Genomic DNA, 21,552 nt, shown 5'->3' with positions numbered 1-21,552 from the left:
ACAAATGCAAAAAATATAAATTGTAAATAAGCAAATAAAAAATACTGACAACATGAGTTGTAGAGTTCTTAAAAGTGACTCCGCAGTTTGTGGAAACAGTTCAGAGTTGAGCAGAGTGAAGTTATCAACTTCACTCATCCAGCTCTGAGCAGGTTGTACGATTCCCTATTTTTATTCTGTATTCCAAGGTTATCATTTCCATCTGAGCTGACATTCCCTGTCTGTACTCATCTGCCAGCCATCTATCTTGCTTTTCATGCAGCAGTCAACAAACTGTAACAAGTAGGAAAATAGACTGTGAGTCACTTGTTGTATTTGTTTAAAATTTTCACTTGCATCATCTCCTCCTCTGTGTATTTAATCTTCACACTCACACCTGCTGCCTTTTATTGTGGCTGCTTGCATCACTGAGGGATGAAGGCGAAGTCAAAGGAAGTCCTGATATGTTGACTGCCTCATCAATACTCCCCCTTCCCCCATTCATAGAAGCTTTGGGGCAGTTTCAACCCATCATATTGAAAAGAACAGACAGCACTAACTGGGAGCATGTGATACTGTTTATTTATTTAACTATTTATTGAGAGACAGCATGGAGTAAGCCCTTGTAGCCCTTCGAGACATACCTCCCAGCAATCCCTAATTTAATCCTAGCCTAATTACAGGACAATTTACAATGACCAATTAATCTACCAACCGATACATCTTTGGACTGTAGGAAGAAACTGGAGCACCCGGAGGAAACCCACATGTTCACAGGGAGAACGTACAAACTTCTTACAGGCAGCAGTGGGATTCGAACCCAGGTCACATGCACCGTTAACCATTGTGCTAATGACTATACTACTGTGCCATCCGAATATTGAGATGTACAGTAAGATGTACAATGAAAATGCTGCACAGTTAAACTGTGGTTCAGTGGGCAGTGTTCTCCTTCTTGCTGTGCAGGTCCTAGTCTCTCCTTGGCATTGCAGGGGCTGCAAAGAAAAGAGCCATCTGTACTGTCACAGAGGCCGTTGAGCGAGCCTGCAGAGGGCTGTGGATTGAAAGGTGTGACCCTCGGACCAATGCTGCTTGGACACAAGCCAGGGCCTGATCAAACCTGGCTGGGTCGCCTGGGTGAGTGTCAAACCCAAAACACCACATGAACCCGGCACATCACCGATGATGTGTCCTAGCACATCTGAAGATGTATCCCAGCATCAGGCCCGAGTCAAAAATCTCTGGATGAAATCCCACTCCTGCAGTTTGTGTCTACAAAAGCAGCTGCAGATGCAGGATCCGTAGCAACAAACCATCTGCTGGAGGAGCTTGTTCGGCCGAGCAGCATCTGTGATGGGTGGGGAGGTGGGGAGGGGGTGGGATGAAGGAGTTGCAGGTTCTTCAGGTCAAAATCCTGCATCAACAGGACCACAAAATTAGATTTAAAATTCAAGATCCAAGATCGTTCATTGTCATTCTTCAGTACACAAGTGAAAAGAACAAAATGATGCTTACTCCAAATCCAATGCAGCTTATAAAAAACACAATAAATATAAAAACAATCCCTTCAAACACAATGTACAAGTAACTGATACATATATAGGCTGATTGCATGAACATAAAGTGACGCTGGGTGATGTGTCTGTAGTGATGGTGGGATGGGTTTATTTTATTTATTCACTGTATTTTAATTTATTGATATACCACGCAGAACAGGCCTTTCCAACCCCTCGAGACACGCCACCCAGCAATCCCCCGATTTAATCCAAGCTTAATCACGGAACGATTTACAATGGCCAATTAACCTACCAACCAGTGCATCGTCGGACTGTGGGAGGAAACCGGAGCGCCCAGAGGAAACCCACGTGTTGACGGAGAGAACAACTCCCTTTCAGGCAGGGGCAGGGATTGAACCCAGCACAGTATTGTAAAGTACTATGCTAATTGGACGAAGCATTGATCAGCCTGACGGCTTGGGGAAAGTAACTGTTTTTGAGTCTAGTGGTCCTGGACGCCGTGAAGCCTCTTTTCTGATGGGAGTGGGACAAACAGTCCATGTGCAGGGTGGATGGGATCCTCCTTGATATGGCTGACATTTTTTGGCACCTTTATATGTATATATGCCCTGAAAGGTGGGTAGGCTGGTGCCAGTGATTCAACGGGCAGTTTTAACTGCCCATTGTAGAGTCTTCGAAGCCGCCCACCGCAGTTTCTGTACCATACAGTGATGCAGCATTTTAGGATGCTCTCTACTGCGCATTGTAGAAGGTCGGGCATATTGGCATGCATAGACCAGCTCCCTTCTGCCTCCTCAGAAAATAGTCTGATATTCCACTGCAGCGTTGTCACTGCCTCATATGGATGTGATGTCAAGCTGCATCTTCTTCGCCTACGCTGTCAAATTCCCTGGATCTATTTTGAGGAGATGCAAGGAAGTTATCCTCAGTGCCCTGAGGCCACGTAACACAAATCTACTTTGAATCTGGCATGGGAGCAAAGGGTAAGCTTCATTGTGCCAAATTCAGAGCAGTCATATGTTACAGGTCATTGTATATAAAAAGTTTGCTTGAGGCAAACAAACAGATTTCCAGCGCAGAACCCATGCTGCAGCAGTCATTAATTACATCAAGTTGGGCTGGAAACCAGGCCGCAAGAGTGAAAGGTCACTGACAAGCAGTATTCTACAACTATAATTGCCCTGTCTAAATGATACAAAACACAAGTAGTGAATCTATTGGTAACAATTGCATTAACCTTATTCAAACTAATATCGGATTAATGGCAACTTTTTTAGGTACCTCCTGCATCTAATACCTAATGTACTTAGCCTTATTACGTACCACAAACATGAGAAGATCTATGGATGCTGGAAATCCAAACCAACACACACAAAATGCTGGAGGAACTCAGCAGGCCAGGTAGCATCTATGGAAAAGAGTAAACAGTTGATGTTTCAGACCGCGGTCCTTCATCCAGGAGTTGATTGGTGAAAGAGATAAAGGGTTGGAGAAGGAGGAATTTGATCGGAGAGGATAGAAGACTTTGGAAGAAAAGGAAGGAGGGAGCACCAGACGGAGGTGATAGGCAGGTAAGGAGATAAGGTGAGAGAGGGAAGCAGGAATGAGGAAGGGCAGAGGCAATTACTGGAAGTTCATGAATATGATGTTCATGCCATCATGTTGGAGGCCACCCAGACGGAATATAAGATGTTGCTCCTCCATTCTGAGTGTGGCATCATCGCGGCAGTAAAGGAGGCCATGAACTAATATATTGGAGTGGGAATGGGAAGTAGAATTGAATTGAGTGTCTAGTGGGTTTCATCAATCGACTTCCCAGCTCTTTACTTCATAACTTCCCCCTCTCCAAGTTTCACCTATTACCTACCACCTTGTACTTTTTCCTTCCGTCCCCTCAACTTCTTACTCTGACTTCTCCTCTTCCTTTCCAGTCCTGATGAAGGATCTCAGCCCAAAATGTTGACCCTTTACTCTTTTCCATAGATACTGCCTGACCTGCTGAGTTCCTCCAGCACTTTGTGTTTATTAGGTACCTCCTGTACTTAATAAACTGGCCACTGAGTGTATCTTCATGGTATTATGCTGCTGCAGCCCATCCACTTCAAGATTCAACATGTTGTGCTTTCAGAGACGCTCTCCTGCACACCACTGTTGTAACATATAGTTATTTGAGTTACTGTCACTTTCTTGTCAACTTGAACCAGTGTGGCCATTTTCCTCTGTCAATAACGAGGTATTTTTGTCCACATAAATGTTTTCTACACCATTCTCTGTAAACTCTGGAGTGTGTGAAAATCCCATACTCAAACCACCCTGTCTGGCACCAACAATCATTCTACAGTCAAAATCACTTAAATCACATCTTTTCTCCCCTTCTAATGCTTGGTCTGAACAACTGAACCTCTTGACAATGTCTGCATGCTTTTATGCACTGAGTTGCTGCACATGATTGGCTGATTAGATATTTGCATTGATCAGCATGGGTTCAAGTGTCGTCATCGTGGCTATCCCTCGAGGTCGAGGATGATGGTCTTCGTTCTGTTGATCAAGTGGCCCACAGAGCGAATTATTTGTGCGTGTTTTTGTTTAACATGTACTTGATGTTGCACTCCAAGAAACACACGATACTTCACAAATCAACCAACTGATTCCAATGGCATGGAAATCACGACGATTGGAGCTGATGGATTTGTTGCAGCCTTCATCAGCCTTCACAGCCATTGAGTTCGAAGTAACTTCGTCCGCCTGTTCCACCGTTGAGGTCTTGGTTGGATTGTTCTTTGTCAGGGACCTCACCCTCAACCTTACCACCATGGGTGACCCTACCAGGAGCATAGCTCCAGACGGCATCGCTTTTGGGATCTCAGGACTACACAAGCTTCTCCACCGCGACAAGGTGACAATCCATGGAGAAGATTTTATCAAGTGTACCTAATAAAAAGTGGCCACTGATTGTATTAATAATAGTCAGGACAAGGAGATCTAAAAATGCAAAATATTACCCTTTATTATTGGTGCATGTCATAAGTCAGTCTCTTGTTGGAGTCAAGTTACACACACTGCAATGACTTGCGAGAGTACCTTGGGCTGGGATAATTAGGCCCTTGAGGCACAGATCTATGTCCCACATCTGGTAACGGAGCAGAACTCCAAATTTTCCTTCTGAAGACTTATCAATCAGAGAAAAGGATGTGGATTAGGAAAGAGTTGCTTTCTAGAAGGAATTTGTGGGCCCAGAGGAAAGGAAATACAGCTATTGACCTTCATCCTTTGGTTAACACCCGAAACGTCGACTGTACTTCTTCCTATAGATGCTGCCTGGTCTGCTGCGTTCTACCAGTATTTTGTGTGTGTTGCTTGAATTTCCAGCATCTGCAGACTTTCTCATGTTTGCATTTTTAAATCCTTTGTTTATGTTGGTTGTTAATGCAAACAATGCTTTTCACTGTATGTTTTGATGTACATGTGATAAATAAATGTACCTGAAATCCGAATCTGAACATGCATTGATAGTAGAGAATATTTGCTTCTATGAATTTAGTGTGTTTTACTGAATTAAGAGGCAGAGAGTTACTGGGCAATATAGCAGAGAAACAGGCCCTTCAGCCCAACTTGTTTGTGCTCACAATGTTGTCTATGTTGTAACTGTGAATAAAGTCACCAGAGAGACACCGATGTTAGTAGATACAGAAGTCTTTATTCAGCAGAATGATCAGCGGGAATCAGATTTGAGACACTCTTGAAAGAAGATGCCTGTCTGACCCAAAATGACATGGCATTTTTATATCCTAAAGATCAAAGGTAACAGTAGGACAATTCTGTAGGTGCAATGTATCTATAATGCTTCCTTTGAATTACATGTAATTTTTAAATACTTGCATCTTCACACCCACACTCCAGACACCCAAAATGAATGTTAATTCCCACTGACCCTGGGACGCATTCATGCCTATGCAGGCATCTGCGGTTAAATCGAATGTTTCTTTGTTTGCAATCAACCCCAAAATGCAAACCCAGGAAGACCATTGTTCAGAGCTGCATTTTAAATTCAATCTACAATCCAGGCTCAGATCTGAAGATAGGCTGCTGTTGAAATTAGTATTTGCTATTAGAATGGAGAGGAGGATGAATTTCTTTAGTCAGAGCGTGGTGAATCTGTGGAATTTGTTGCCACAGGCGACTGCAGAGGCCAAGTCATTGGGTGTATTTAAGGCAGTGGATGATAAATTCTTGATTAGTCAGGGTATGATTGAATATATGGCAAAGGCAGGAGATTGGGGCTGAGAAGGAAACTGGATCAGCCATGATGAAATAGTGGCGTAGACTCAATGGGCCAAATGGCCTAATTCTGCTCCTATATCGTATGATCTTATGGTCTTAACTGGAAATTTAATTTATATAGAAATATCAAAGACTCTTCTCTAACACTCCTCAACTCCCTATGCATCCTCAGCTGCATCGTTCCCCAATCCTACTCCCACCTTTGGATCTTTTCCCCTGACACCCAAACACCACTAAGCACTCCCATCCCAATTAACCTTCACTTCCCATAGTGTCTGATAGTGAATATTTACCTATCCTAGCATTCACCTTCACCAAGTTAATCATGCTCTACCCCTTCCATTCACTGGCGTTCTCCCCTCTCCTCCTGCAAACTAGTACTCCCCGTTCGCCGGATCATTTATTTATTTATTTATTTATTTATTATGAGCTGGGGGGGGTGGCGATTTTGACATATTGTCTTCTTTTGCACATTAGTTTTTTTGTCAATCTTTGTTTTTTTGTCAATCTTTGAATCATTGATTCTGTGCTATTTCTTTGTTCTGCTGTGAATGCCCATAAGAAACGGAACCTTAGGGTAGTACACAATGAATATGATTTTAAGTTTACTTTCAACTTTGATTTTTGAAAGATAATCCTAGCTAATAAACCAAATAAATTGTTTCTGCCTTTCCTAAAGACGTCAATAGAACTCCATATAGAAAATTATAAATTGCAATTTCAGAGTGAATAATGTGTGGACAAACCATCAGTGGCACTCTCGAACATCTGCACAAAAACAAAAGGGCATCAGATACAAAAATAATTTAATATTTCCATTCTCTGTAAGAACAGTCTGGGATTTAAAACAATATGATTTAAATTAGCACCACTATTTATTTGTGCTCTACTTGCAAATATGAGTGTTGTTTCTCCTTTGACTGGTGACAGGATTATTTTCTTTGAATCCTGTTGAATCTTCTGGACTTTCTATGTTTCGATAACTCTTTCGCCATTTTTAGATGACATTATCATGAAAGCTCCCTGGCCTTGCAGGGTATTGATTTTTTGTTATGTGTCTTTGCTCAGACACCTCTTGCTATCTTTGTAAGTGCTCAAGCTGAGATTTTCCTTCACAGATACACCATCTTATTATCAGTGCCACCTTGCTCAAAGATGCACTGTAAGAGTTGTGATTCACATTAATTAAGAATGCACTCAGATACCTGTTGCTCGCCTTTCATAAAGAATGAATTTGCATTCTATAGCAACTTTTGCATCCTAAGGTGCATGAATAACTTTTTGAAATGTTAACTCTTTCCCTCTGTGGCCAAATACCATGGTCATTTTGTAAATCATAGACCCAAATCAAAGTATGTGATTCATTCCAAATCAGGAACTATTAGATTAGATTAGATTAGATGATTAGATTTAACTTTATTGTCATTGTGCCGAGTGCAGATACAAAGCCAATGAAATGCATTTGGCATCTAACCAGAAATGCAAAGAATAGTGTTATTTACAAAATAACTGCGAATAAAAAGTAAGTGCCACAGCATACAAATATAAAAGTACTGAGACAGTACAATATGGGTGCAATACTGCTTAGCGCTGTGATGTGAGGTTCAGCAGGGTCACAGCCTCAGGGAAAAAGCTCTTCCTGTACCTGCTGGTGTGGGAGCGGAGGCTCCTGTAGCGCTTACCGGATGGAAGTAGAGTAAAAAGTCCATGATTAGGGTGAGATGCATCCTTGATAATGCTTTTCGCCCTGCCCAGGCAGCATTTATGGTAGATGTTCTCAATGGTGGGCAATTGGGTGCCGATAATCCGCTGGGCAGTTTTCACCACCTGCTGGAGTGCTTTGTGGTCCGATACCGGATAATTGCCATACCACACTGAGAGGCAGTTGGTGAGTATGCTCTCAATGGTACGGCGGTAAAAGTCCGTCAGTATCCTGGGACAGAGGTGAGCTTTCTTCATGCTCCGCAAGAAATAAAGGCACTGTTGCGCCTCTTTGATCAGGATGGAGGAGTTCAGGGACCAGGTGAAATCCTCAGAAATGTGGACACCAAGGAACTTGAAGACTGATACACGCTCCACTACAGCTCCGTTGATGTAGATGGGAATGACGGTCAGGGCATCGGACGAGACAAGAATCAGGTTTAATATCACTGGCATATGTCATGGAATTTGTTAACTTTGAATCAGCGGTACGATGCAATACATAATAATAGCAAAAACCTGTAAATTGCAGTAATTATATAAATATACATATATTTATGTTAATTGAATTTAGTAAGTAAAGCAAAAGTGGAAATTAAAAGGTAGTGAGGTAGTGTTCATGGATTCAATATCCATTCAGAAATCAGATGATAGAGGGGAAGAAGCTGTTCTTGAATCGTTGAGTGTGTGCCTTCAGACTTGTGTACCTCCTTCCTGATGGTAGCAATGAGATCAAGGCATGACCTGGGTGGTGGGGTCCTGAAAGATGGATGCTGCCTTTATGAGGCATCACTCCTTGAAGTGTCCTGGTTACTACGGAGGCTAGTGCCCATGATGGAGCTGACTAAGTTTACAACTCTACGCAGCTTACTTGGATCCTGTGCAGTAGCCACCCCAACCCACCCCCATACCAGATGGTGATGCAGCCAGTCAGAATGCTCTTCATGCTGCCACTGTAGAAAGTTGCAAATGTTTTAGGTAACAAAACAAATCTTCTTAAACTCCTAATGAAATATAGCCTTTCCGTGCTCTCTTTGTAGCTGTATCGATATGTTGAGTCCAGGTTAGAATTCCAGAGATATTGACACCCAGGAACTTGAAATTGCTCACTCTTTTTGCTTCTGATCCCTTTATGAGGACTGGGTGTATTCTCTCACCTTACACTTTCTGGTCCACAATCAGTTCTTTGGTCTTACTGCCACTGAGTGAAAGGTTGGTGCTGCAACATCACTGGTATATCTCAATCCTGTACGCCCTCTCGTCACCATCTGAAATTCTGCCAACAATGGTTGTATCGTCAGCAAATTTATAGATGGCATTTGAGCTGCATCTTATTTTTGTTGGCTAGTATAACTTTAATTTACAAACAATAATTGTTGTAACATGGTGCTAAACTATCTTTCAGGGTTCACTTCAGCTGGTACAAAATGGCTTACGCCATACTATCCTCTTAACACAGTAACCATATATTAACCATGTTAGTATGTTTACTGTGTACTGACTTCTGTAGGAATAGCCCACTTCAAAGTTCAAAGTTCAAAGTGCATATTGGTCACCAAAGACTGCCTTGAGATTCATTTTCTTGCAGGCACTTACAGTAGAACTAATAACTACAATAGAATCAATGAAAAACTACATAGACTGACAAACAACTAATGTGCAAAAGAAGACAAACTGGAAATACAAAAAAAGAATAATTATAATAATAAATAAGTGAATAAATGACACTGAGAACATGAGTTGGGATTCCTTGAAAGTGAGTCCACAGGCTGTGCAATCAGTTCATTGTTGAGGTGAGTGACGTTATCTACACTGGTTCAGGAGCCTGATGATAACTGTTCTTGAGCTTGGTGGTGTGACACCCAAGGCTCCTGCACCTCCTTTCTGATGGCAGTAATGAGAAGAGAGCATGGCCTGGATGGCGGGGGTCCTTTCTTGTGCCACTGCTCCTAAGGCCTAATTTAATATTTTGCATCATACTCAAGCAAATGAGTTTTCAGCCTCAAGCCTCAGTGTTCAGTGATTATTTAATGACCCTTTGCATTTTAGATGGACCTTTAGAGTACCAGGCAATAATTCCCAGCAATATTTGATCATTTCTGTGATGGTATATCTACTAGTGAATTACACTAGATAATTCAAATTTAAGAGATGTCCTTTCTGTTACGGTGTGTGCTGGCAATATTGGAACCCAAGTGCAGAGGAAAGGTAGACTCTAATGTAGAGACAGTGATGAGAGTTTATTGATAATAATTCCAAAAGAACATTGGTAGCTTGGCCGAGCAAAGCCACAAGAAGTAACGTTGTCAAAACTAGGACCTTGCAAATAGTGCTAATTAGGCATCCGCTTAAATAGTACAGGAACAGAGAATCCCTTGGTCTATCAAAATAAACTTAACAGGCTTAAACAGAAGGCACCAGGAGACCACATTACAAAGAGCGAGCTGAAAAACCACAAGGAACTCTAAACGATTAACAACTGTTATTAAACAACAATTAACCATTTTAGGTGCTCTAATAACCTCAGAGCCAAGTGCTGTCTGGTACCCCACAGGCCTGAATAACTCATTACAATTATGCTGTGTTAATGTGAAGTTACTTCACAAGTATTAAATGATGGAACAGGTGTAAATGACAGATTAACCTTTAGGGAGACAAGCAACTGCAGGAATCTGGAGCAGAAGAAAACCTATGCAAAAACTCAACGGGTTGAGCGGCGTTTGAGGAGACAAAAGGTAAGTCCTGATGCAGAGTACTGACCTGAAATTTGACCATCCCATTGCTTCTACAGATGCTGCACAACTGCTGAGTTCTTCCAGCAAGTCATTTCCTGACCCAATGCCTTCTCCAATTCATAATGGAAAAATAAAGCTACGAGGAGACATGATCTTCGGGCTTTGGAATATTTTAGACAGAACGTCAACTTCCAATAATGCTGCAGGCTCTTCGATTACATGGGCCCAAACATTCTCTCCTCTCTCCCTCCCATTAGCTGGAGATGCACACACCACTAGGCTCAAGGATAGCTTCTATAGAGATCTCTGTTATAATATATATCTTTACTCAATTGTAACAGTACACTAAATATATTTTAGCATTTGCATAGTACATTTTTAATGCAGAAGAAACACCACTGCTGCGGTTACTGTGATGTTTCATCATCATGTAACCCTGCAGATGACACACCAAGTTTCACGTTCCTGGGTGTTAACATATCTGAAGATCTGTCCTGAGCCTAACATGTTGATGCAATTATGAAGTGGGCATGTGAACAGTTATTCTTCACCAGGAGCTTTTGGGATATTTGGTACGTCACCAAAGACTAACAAGTTTCTACAGATGTAGCCTGGAGAGCATTTTGACTGGTTGCATCACCGTCTGGTTTGGAGAGGCCACTGTACAGGACTGGAGAAAGTTCAGAAACGCAGTGTTGGCATTCGTTTCAAGAGGTCTACAATACAAGAGCAGGGTTGTAATGCTGAGGCTTTATAAGGCACTGGTGAGGCCTCACCTTGAGTATTATGAACCAATTTGGGCTCCTTATCTAAGAAAAGATGTGCTGGCATTGGAGGGGGTTCAGAGGAGGCTCACCAGGATGAATCTGGGAATGAAAGAGTTATCATACAAGGAATGATTGATGACTCTGTATCTGTACTCGCTGGAATTTAGAAGGATGAGGGTGGATCTCATTGAAACCTTTCGAATGTTGAACTACCACAGGCAGTTGTGGAGGACAGGTTGTTGGGTGTATTTAAGGCAGAGATTTATAGGTTCTTGATTGGACATGGCATCAAAGGTTACGGGGAGAAGGCCAGGAAGTGGGGCTGAGGAGGGGATAAAAGGATCAGCCATGACTGAATGGTGGAGCAGACTCACTGGGCCAAATGATCTAGTTCTGCTCCTATGTCTTATGGTAAACTCAGCCAGCTCCATCACGGGCTACAGCCTCCCCACCGTGAAGGATAGTTTCAAAAGGCAATGCCTCAAAAACTTCGGCATCCATCATTAAGGACCCCCACCACGCAAGACATGCTCTTTTCTCATTACCACCATCAGAGAGGAGGTACAGGAGTCTAAAGACCCACACTCAACATTTTAGGAATTACTTCCCCTCCACCCCTCCACCATCAGTTTTCTGAACAGGCAATGAATCCATGAATATTACCTCACTAGTTTTGCTCCTTTTTCTCACCACTTATTTATCCTTGTATATATTTCTTTTTGCAATTTAAAACATTTTATGGACCGTTGTTCTGCTGCAGAACAACAAATTTCATTAGTAAATCTGATTCTGATTCTGATCAAGACCTGAGTTTAACTCAATTTCCAGGTAGACTTCCATGTTGGGTCCCAAGGTTAGATCCACCAACATTACATTGATGTTTTTTTTTCCCAACCACTTCCTAATGCTGGCTGATCATCAGGAAAACCGGAAGGTCGGCAGGGAGATTTGGAAGCTGAACAAGAAAATGTTGAGCCCAGAGAACGTCAAGGAATTTTAAAAAGATTACATAGGCTGGAGACCTGGGAAACTGCTCTTTGATTTTCCAGTGCACTGGTAGGAAGCAATCAAGGCAAACACTTGTATTCCCCAAAGATATTTGGGAAGTGAGAGAGAGTCAAACAAAATTGCATCAACTTCAGAAAAGAATCAGAACCTGCACTTTTCGTATTTGATAACGGTGGATATGATGGAAGAACTCTCTGAGGTAAAAGAGCCAGCAAACTTTCCTTTTTACCTTGAGGTGCTGAAAAATCATCTTCAACCAGAGTATGCTCGATTACATTTCTTTATCCAAAGGTTTTTCAGAAGTAATCCTCCAACCAGCAGCTTTGAGGAAGAGGATGGCTTAGCAGCATTCAAAATCAGAAACAGATTTATTTTAGCTTGTTCATTTGAAGTGAAACTTACACAGAGTATGGCATGAAACATAATGTCCATGCAGATCAAAAGATTTTTTTTTCCATTTAGGGATACAGCACAGAACAGGCCTTTCTGGCTCGAGGAGGCACACTGCCCAGAAACCCACCTATTTAACCCTAGCCCAATCAGCAAGACAATTTAAAATGACCAATGAACCTACTAAACATTATGTCTTTGGAACATAGGAGGAAGTGGAGTACCCAGACAAAGTATAGGAAGGGCTACAAACTGCCTACAAAGGACACCGGAATTGAACTCTGAACTCTGTGTTGTAATAGTGTCGCTCGCGCTACATTACTGTGGCACTCTGGTAGATTTAGTTTCGGATTCATTTATTTATCACATGTACATCGAAACATACATTGAAATGCATCATTTGTGTGAAAAACAAACACCACTTAAGGATTTGCTGGGAGCAGCCAGCATGTGTTGTCACACATTCTGGCGCCAACATAGCAATCCCACAATGCTTAGCAAAACAACACATTCAACTACAACAAAAAAAAAGAGTTCCCATGTGGCAGAAGATGCCTGCAGCCCACAACAGCCAGAAAATCCAGCCCTCTGCTCTCCCGAATGCTCATTCATATGTATAAATAAATAAATAAAGGCATCCACCCGTTAATCTTGCGAGACCATGGATCTGCGCTGGAAAGTCTTCACTCTCCAGGGCGCAGGTCTGGGCAAGTTTGTATGGAAGACCAGCAGTTGCCCATGCTGCAAGTCTCCCCTCTCCACGACACCAATGTTGTCCAAGGGAAGGGCATTAGGACCCATACAGCTTGGCACCAGTGTTGTCGCAGAGCAATGCGTGATTAAGTGCCTTGCTCAAGGACACAACACGTTCCCTCGGCTGGGGCTCGAACTCACGACCTTCATGTCACTAGTCCAATGCTTTAACCACTTGGCCCTGTGCCCACCCCTTCATATGTATAGGCTGTACATAAATTGGGTGTTTATAAAGTGAGGAAGACCCTAGTTGGCTTTTATTAGTTGTATAGATTTCAGGTTTCTATCTGCGAATGCAGGGCTGTGGAACATCAAGTACCCTGGATGAACACAGCATCCTTTTAAACCCAGACTTTCACCAACAATCTAGAACAGAAATTGCCAGCCCAGGGTTCACGGTCCCCTTGCTTAATGGTATTGGTTCATGACATAAAAAAGGTTGGGAACCCCTGATTTAAAATATGGTCAACTGCAGAAAGAAAAACCTTTCTGATTTACAACAGTGATCCATTTGTTGAAGCTAATCAGAATCAGGTTTAATATCACTGGCATATGTTGTGAAATTTGTAGTTTTATGGCAGCAGTACATTGCAATACCTAACAAAAATATCAATTACAATAAGAAGTATATATAAAAATTAAACTAAATAAATAGTGCAAAAACAGAGCAAGAAACATAAGGAAAAAATAGTGAGCCAGTGCACATGAGTTCATTTTCCATTCTGAAATCTGATGGGAGTGGGGAAGAAGCTGTTCTTGAAACATTGAGTATGTGTTTTCCAGTTCCTGAAACACCTCCTTGATGGTAGTAATGAGAAGAGAGTATATCCTGGGTGATCAAGGTCCTTAATGATGGACGCCACGTTTCGAAGTCATCGCCTTTTGAAGATGTCCGCGATGCTGGGGAGGCCAGTGCCCGTGATGGAGCTGGCTGAGTTCACAACTTTCTGCAGCTCTCTCCGATCCTGTGCACTGCCCCTCCATACCAGATGGTGATGCAACCAGTTAGAATGCCCTCCAGAGCACATCTCTCAAAACCTAGCATTAACCTGGGACAATGCTCACAAAAGCAACACACACAGAAAATGCCGGAGGAACTCAGCAGGCTGGACAGCATCCATGAAAAGCAATAAACAGTCAATGCTTTGGACTGAGGCCCTTCATCAGGGCTGCAAAGCAAATGGGAAGAAGCCAGAATGGAGAGTAGCTTTCTGAAACACTTCAATAATACTTATTGAGTCTAATTTAGTTATCGTTTTCTCTTAGATTTCTCTGCGTTCTCAGAAGTAATTTATTTTCATCACCATTGCGTTTTAATATGTCAATCTCCCAACAAATAAACATTCGTCCAAACTGATATTATAAAATCGTATACTGTAGTCATAAAATTTAAAAATTGGACAAGAATATGTTTCCGTCAAACAAAAGCCAACTCTCTCCTATTACTTGAGGAAATCACCAGCGTGGTATAAAAAAAGATAAAGTTAATTACTTCCTTTTATTTTGAAGGATGGTAGGAAAACTATATTGGTCAATTAGCTCACCTCCGGAATAGATTCTTAATCCCAATGCCAGTCAATCAGTTCTGACAGTAAAATGAAGCCTTGTGACTCAGCCTGTTTTCTGTAGTGTGGCAATCATCCAAAACCCAGCAGATGAAGCAAGTAACAATTAAAACATGGGCAGTAACATAATGAGTTGTGCATCAGTAAATAGCTAATTTGTTTTTTTTTTGTTTAAATCTCAGCATGTCACACCACATTACCCTTTAAGAACACAGAGCTGCTGGGTTCCAGCTTCTTACCTGCTGTCATCTGAAAACGCTGACTAATGCGAGGAGACAAAGACTCAGTCAGAATAGCCGCTTTTTATATGCAAGGCTTGGCAAAGATAGCTAAATTTGGGTTGAGGTGTGCTCGGAGTGCCAGCAAGGCACTGATGTAAAAGCCAGTTTCAGCCACAGTCCAAAAAGGTCAGTTCATGAGGCAGCACACTTGCGTTAGCGTGATGCTGTACAGCATTAGCAATTGCGTATCGGGATTCAGTTACCCCTGCGGCCTGTAAGTAGTTCATATGTTCTCCCAGTGCCTGCGATGGTTTCCTTTGGGTGTTCCAATTCCCTCCCAAACTGCAACAACATATGAGTCAGGGTTAATGAGTTGTAAGCATGCTATGTTGACGCCGGACACATGGCGACACTTGGATGCTGATGCAAAATGACATATTTCCCTGTATGATTCAGGGTTTCATAGAACATAGAACATTATAGCACAGTAGGTTCCTTTTGCCCAAATTATTTTGCTGACCTTTTAACCAACTCTAAGATCACTTGCAGGATGCCCGGCACAAAATCGCCACGGGTTCGATTTGACACAAAACGACACATTTTTGCTGTGTGTTTCAATATTTTGATGTACGTGTGACAAATAAAGCTAATCTTTAATCAATCTATCTTGGCCAATTGCCCTTGACAGCCAGCTGCTGAAACTGATGCTGAGAAGATAGACAATGCATGTTCACCTGGTGACATGGATCCTCATTTGCCAGGAGGTTCTGGGACTAGTTTGTGGTAATGATACAAGCTGACATCCCTACAACTTCTTGTAGATGTTCCAAGCGATCCATCATTCTCCACCTGAGGGAAGGTGAACACTGATGATTGACAGCTAGTCACTTTAATTGGAGAATATGGAAAGGAAATGTCAGAAGCCTCTGTGTGGAATAGAAACATAGTAAAGGGAGAGAAGGAGATTCGCTGGGCTGGTAGTTACTTGGAGACAGGGCACAATACAGGCCCTTCCAGTCCAACAAGCCCACACCGCCCAATTACACCCATATCACTAGTTAATCTACTAACCAGTACATCTTTGGAAGATTGGAGGAAACTGGAGCACCCAAAGGAAACCCACACAGTCACGGGGAGAACATACAAACTCATTTTGGACAGCGGCGTGAATTGAACCCGAGTTGCTGGTGCTGATATAGTGCTCACTCAGCACTATGCTACTATACCAACCACTTTGATCTGGGATCCAGCACAATTTGGGCTATAAAACTTGTACGTTATGAGTGGTGGGGTGGAGTCATGTCTCTACTAAAGGAGGCTCAAGGTGCTCCTTCCCTCCGCTAACCTTGGGCAAGGTGTAGCACGTGCTTAGCCCCCTGATCAGGGTCACATGAAACCATGGGAACAGGTGGGGGGTGGTCATATGAGCAGCCAGTGCACGTCACAAGTCCTGGTTATGCGACCACTGATGCCAGGCAGATAATCTCTGAAGAGTATTGATAATGGCTGGAATCACTGGTCTTGTAAAGACACTGCCCAGAAGAAGGCAGTGGCAAACCACTTCTGTTAAGAAAATTGTCAAGAACAATCATGGTCATGGAAACACCATAATCGCCTATGTAACATGACATGGCACATACTGAACAAATACTATGATCCGCCAGCATTCTGTGTGTGTTATGCTGGATATCCATCACCTGCAGAATCTTTTCTGTTTATCATTATATTCCTTTCCCAGGATGTCTGGAGCACCTATTCACAGCTGGCCTTCACACACTGGACAGAGAAAGGGACTGAGCAAAGTCCCACAATTTTGCAACTCGCTGCTTTAGTTGCACTCCTCAAACTCACACTCATATGAAGAGCGTTTGATGGCTCTGAGCCTGTGTTCATTGGAATTCAGTAGAATGAAGAGTGACTTAACTGAAACCAATCAAATGCTGAAAGGCCTCCGTAAAGTGGATGTGGGGAGGATGTTTCCTATGGTAGGAGAGTCGAGGACCAAAGGACACAGCCTCAGAATAGAGGGGTGTCCTTTTAGAACTGACATGAGGAGGATTTTTTTTAGCCAGGGAGTGGTGAACCTGTGAATCAGGCAACTGTGGAGGCCAAGTAATTGGATATATTTAAGGCAGAGGTTGATAGATTCTTGATTCGACGGGGCATGAAGGGATGTGGGAAAAGGACAGAAGACTGGGACTGAGAGAGAAAATTGATCAGCCAAGGTGAAATTCCAGAGCAGACTTGATGGGCCAAATGGCCTAATTCTGCTCCTATATCCTATATCTATGTCTTATAGCCTTATGGTCTCACACACACTTCCGTGAGTATTGGAAGAAAAGTAACCAACTTCGAGTGACTTAGGAATACAACCTAAACTGACTCTGATTCTGTGCGGAGTAAAATATAAACAGAGGTGACCAGAAATACTCAGCAGGTCAGGCAGCAAATGCAGAGTGAAGCAGAATTAATGAAACACGGCGACATTTGTGGGCTACCCCCAGTACGATCCTTGCACTGTGTTGCAAAACAACAATATTGCAATGTGATGCAAAACAACACATTTCACTGTATGTTTCAACGTTTCAGTGCACATGTGACAAATAATTAGAATCAGGTTTAATATCATCGGCATATGTCGTGAATTTTGTCTTTATGGCAATAGTTCATTGCAATATATAGTAATAGAGAAAGAAAAAGTGAATTGCAGGAAATATATACCGTATCTATTAAATAGTTAAATGAATTAAGTAGTGCAAAGATAGAAATATAAATGTAGTGAGATAGTAATCATGGGTTCAATGTCCATTCAGAAATCAAATAATAATAAAACCTTTAATCTTTAAATTCTAAGGCACACTAAGTGAACGCATTGCAAACCTGGATAGATATTCCCATTCATAAAACGCAAAGCACAGCAAATCAAAGACAATATACCGTAGTATTTAAACTGGGACTGATCAATTATATCTACTTGTTCCTGTATTAGAACAGTAATACTGCATCTCGAATTATTCAGCGTTCCTGTCAGAAAATATGTAATTCAGGTGGAATCTCAATGAACCCAGCAATCAAATAGTAGCATAACAATTATTAACATTTCAGAATTCAATTGGAAAGGACATTTTATTAGCATTTAATAGCCAATCAATTCTGCTAAACATCTATACAATCATATTATAAATGATTCACAATGGAGGTGCTCTTTTAAACAAACATTGTGAACATTAAGGAAATGGAATATCACTAGATTGATATTCCTGCAATTGGTCATGGTATCAAGACGTAGCTGAGCTCGTTGTATTAGGGTGCCAAATGACCCAGGGAATCAAATTTGGTGCAGACCAAATCCTTACAAGAGGTCTATTATCGAACATTTATTGGGAACAGGCATTTGAATGAATATGAAGAAATAGACCTTTCATTCAGAAAGGTTGGTAACTGCTGTTGTAGTTACGTGGCTTTTCCTCAAATAACCTGGACCACGAGTATCAATGAGCTCTCCCTTCCTAGATGAACGTAAGTGGAGACCTTAGGCATGAATGCAAACCTGTTTCTGAATTTAGGATTTTCAATGTCAAAGCAAGGAAAAGGTAGGGCATTGAGGAGAGTAGCAGAACAAAGGGATGTGAGAATACGTCCATAATTCATTGAAAGTTGCGTCACAGGTAGACAGGGTCGCAAAGAAAGCTTTTGCCACATTGGCCTTCGTAACTCAATATACTGAGTACAGAAGATGGGATGTTATGTTGAAGTTGTATAAGACACTGGTGAGGCCTAATTTGGAGTATTCTGTGCAGTTTTGGTCACCGACCTACAGGAAAGATATGAATAATGTTGAGAAAATTTACAAGGATGTTACTAGATCTGGAGGACCTGAGTTATAGGAAAGGTCAAAGAGGTTAGGACTGTACACTTTAGAATGTAGAGGACTGAGAGGAGATATGATAGAGGCATATAAAATTATGAGGGGTATAGATAGGATAAATGCAGCAGGCTTTTTCCACTGAGGTTGGTTGGGACTACAACCAGAGGTCATGACTTAAAAGTATAAGGTAAGAAGTTTAAAGGGAACATGAGGGGATATCTCTTCACACAGAGGGTTGTGAGAGTGGCGAATGAGTGCCAGCACAAGCTTGATTTCAATGTTTATGAGAAGTTTGGATAGGTACATGGATAGTAGGGCTATGGTCCCAGTGCAGGTCAATGGGATTAGGCAATGTAAGTGGTTTTGACATGGACTAGATGGGCCAAAGGGCCTGTTTCCTTGCTGTACTCCTCAATGACTAAAACCAACAAAATCACTGAGGTTTGCTGGAGAGTTCTCAGTGGTGGCCAAAATATCATTACGCCTTACTTATGCAATACTTCTAGATTACACTGCCCTAATATCTTTTCAGCTCAAACATCTGGGATGAATGAGATTAGCCTATGTCTTGGCTGGGTGCTGGACAGACAGAACACCAGTAAGGAACCACATTAGAAAGGATGAATGTAGATTAAATCCTCTCTGTAAGTTGTTTAAACAAGCAAATCACAAAAAAGCTAAATGTGGATTTGAAGAACCTCATAGTTCACTATTCAAAGTTCAAAGTAAATTTTATTATCAGCGTACATACGTACCAAATACAACCCTGAGATAATTTTCCTGTAGGCATACTCAGCAAATCTATAGAATAGTAACATTAGCAGGATGAATGAGAGATCAAGTAGAGTGCAGAAAACAACAAACTGTTCAAATGCAAATATAATTAAATAGCAATAAATAATGAGGACATGAGATGACAAGATAAAGAGTCCTTAAAGTGAGATCATTGGTTGTGGGAACCTCTCAATGGATGGGCCAGTGAGAGTCATTATCCCCTTTGTTCAAGAGCCTGATGGATGTGGGGTAGTAACTGTTCTTAAGCCTGGTGATGTGAGTCCTGAGCTCTTGTACCTTCTACCTGATGGCAGCTTCAAGGTAAGAGAGCATGACCTGGGTGTTGAGGATAGCTGATGATGGATGCTGCTTTCCTGTGACATCGTTTCACGTAGATGTGCTCAATGGCAGGAAGCACCTTATCCGTGATGTACTGGGCTGAATCCACAAACTTTAGAAGGATTTTCCATTCAACAGTTTTGCTGTTTCAATACCAGGTGATGATGATGCAGCCAGTCAATACACTCTCCACTATACATCTATGGAAGTTTGTCAAATAGTGGGAGTTCCCAATATGGGGTCAATGGACCCTTAGTTAATGGTGAGGTTCCATGGTATAAAATGTATTGGGAACGCCCGAGCCAGAGTAAATCCTATGGTGTATGTTGTGCCAAAAAGGGCTTTGGGGGCTTGCTGTTGCTTGGTGGGTGGTGGGGATACTGATGCATTCTGCTGGAACAAGTGGGGGTGGGTCGAGATGGGGGCTTTGGGGTTCTAACCTTTTTCTGTCATTCTGTCATTTTTTGCAGTTTGTGAATAAAAAGGATTTCAGGTTGTATACTGCATACATTCATGATATTAAATTGAACCACTGAATCATTACAGGAAGTTGCAAAAACATAATAATAATGAAAGAAATTTAAACATAACCTTAAAACGACTAGTGGGCTTTGTGTCAGTACAAAACTTTCTTTTTAATACTCTTAGCCAATAAGTTCGGTAACAGCTGACAGAATTGATCCAGTTACTTTAACCAATATAACTGGCTACTCTAACCAACATCAAATGAAGCATTACCATCCGATTAAAGTAAATACAGAGAACTTAAACTTACAAATTTATTGTTGCTTGGCATCTTCCAATAAACGCTCAGTAATCCATTCTGCTCCCTTTTTTTCGATTTACTTGGTGTCATGGAGTCATAGAGACCTGCAGCATAGAAACAGGTCCTTTGGCGCATCTAGTCCATGCCAAAGAATTATTCGGCCTAGTCCCATCAACCTGCGCCTGGACCACAGCTCTCCATACCCCTCCCATCCATATACTTATCCAAACTTCATTTAAATGTTGAAATCAAACCCACCTTCACTGAGATTTTGGTCCACTCTCTCACCACCTTCTGAGTGAAGAAATTGCCTCTCATGCTTCCCTTAAGCATTTCACCTTTTACCCTTAACCCCTGACCTCCAGTTCTAGTCTCACCCAACCCCAGGAGAAAAAAAAGCCTGCTTGCATTTACCTCTATCCATCCCTGGCATCATTACAAATTAAAGTTTTTTGTTGGTTATTGGTGGTGTTGTACTGGATATAAATGAGAGATATTTATATTGGGATTTTAAACTAAACAATCTCAGTGACGTGAAGATCTTTTTGTGACATTTGATTCCTCTTTATCCCACAGGAAACAGTGATGATATCTTTAAGCAAGAACATTGTGTGGTGACGTGCTTCTCATAATGAGTTCCCAATCAGTGTGGGCTGTATGCTGCTGCCTGTACAGCCAATGTATTTGTTTAACTGACACTCGGTGATCGAGAATGCAAATTTCAATATATTTGATTTATCGCACACAGCACGCCACACTTTGTAACACCCACAGAAAGATCATGCGGAGGGAGGGGAAGGTGGCAGATTAGCAATGAATCCTTGCCCAGAAACCTTTATTAAATGACGAGATTATGATGAAGATAAGGTCAGCTGATCACAATTAGGC

At 41.8% G+C, this 21,552-nt stretch overlaps 1 protein-coding gene across 10 annotated transcripts in view; it reads right to left on the bottom strand.

Moving 5' to 3' along the window:
* The window catches only part of LOC140188367 (uncharacterized), a 93,708-nt gene extending 72,574 nt beyond the window's left edge, over positions 1-21,134 (bottom strand). For 4 of the 10 annotated variants that reach the window (XR_011883279.1, XR_011883281.1, XR_011883286.1 and 1 more), the window contains exon 1: positions 20,674-21,122. Coding sequence is in view for 3 of the 10 variants with exons in the window: in XM_072244575.1 (XP_072100676.1) it covers positions 7,362-7,855; positions 15,181-15,259; positions 20,674-20,799 (699 nt within the window). In the remaining 7 variants the exon portion in view is untranslated. Of the gene's footprint in view, positions 1-7,353; positions 7,856-15,180; positions 15,260-20,673 lie in introns of those variants that run through there. The other 6 variants (XM_072244576.1, XM_072244577.1, XM_072244575.1 and 3 more) reach the window with 6 other exon arrangements.
* Between the last annotated feature and the right edge of the window lie 418 nt (positions 21,135-21,552).

The sequence above is a fragment of the Mobula birostris genome, chromosome 26 (assembly GCF_030028105.1).
Source record: "Mobula birostris isolate sMobBir1 chromosome 26, sMobBir1.hap1, whole genome shotgun sequence".
Classification (NCBI taxonomy): domain Eukaryota; kingdom Metazoa; phylum Chordata; class Chondrichthyes; order Myliobatiformes; family Myliobatidae; genus Mobula; species Mobula birostris.
This window is presented reverse-complemented; position numbering and strand designations above follow the sequence as displayed.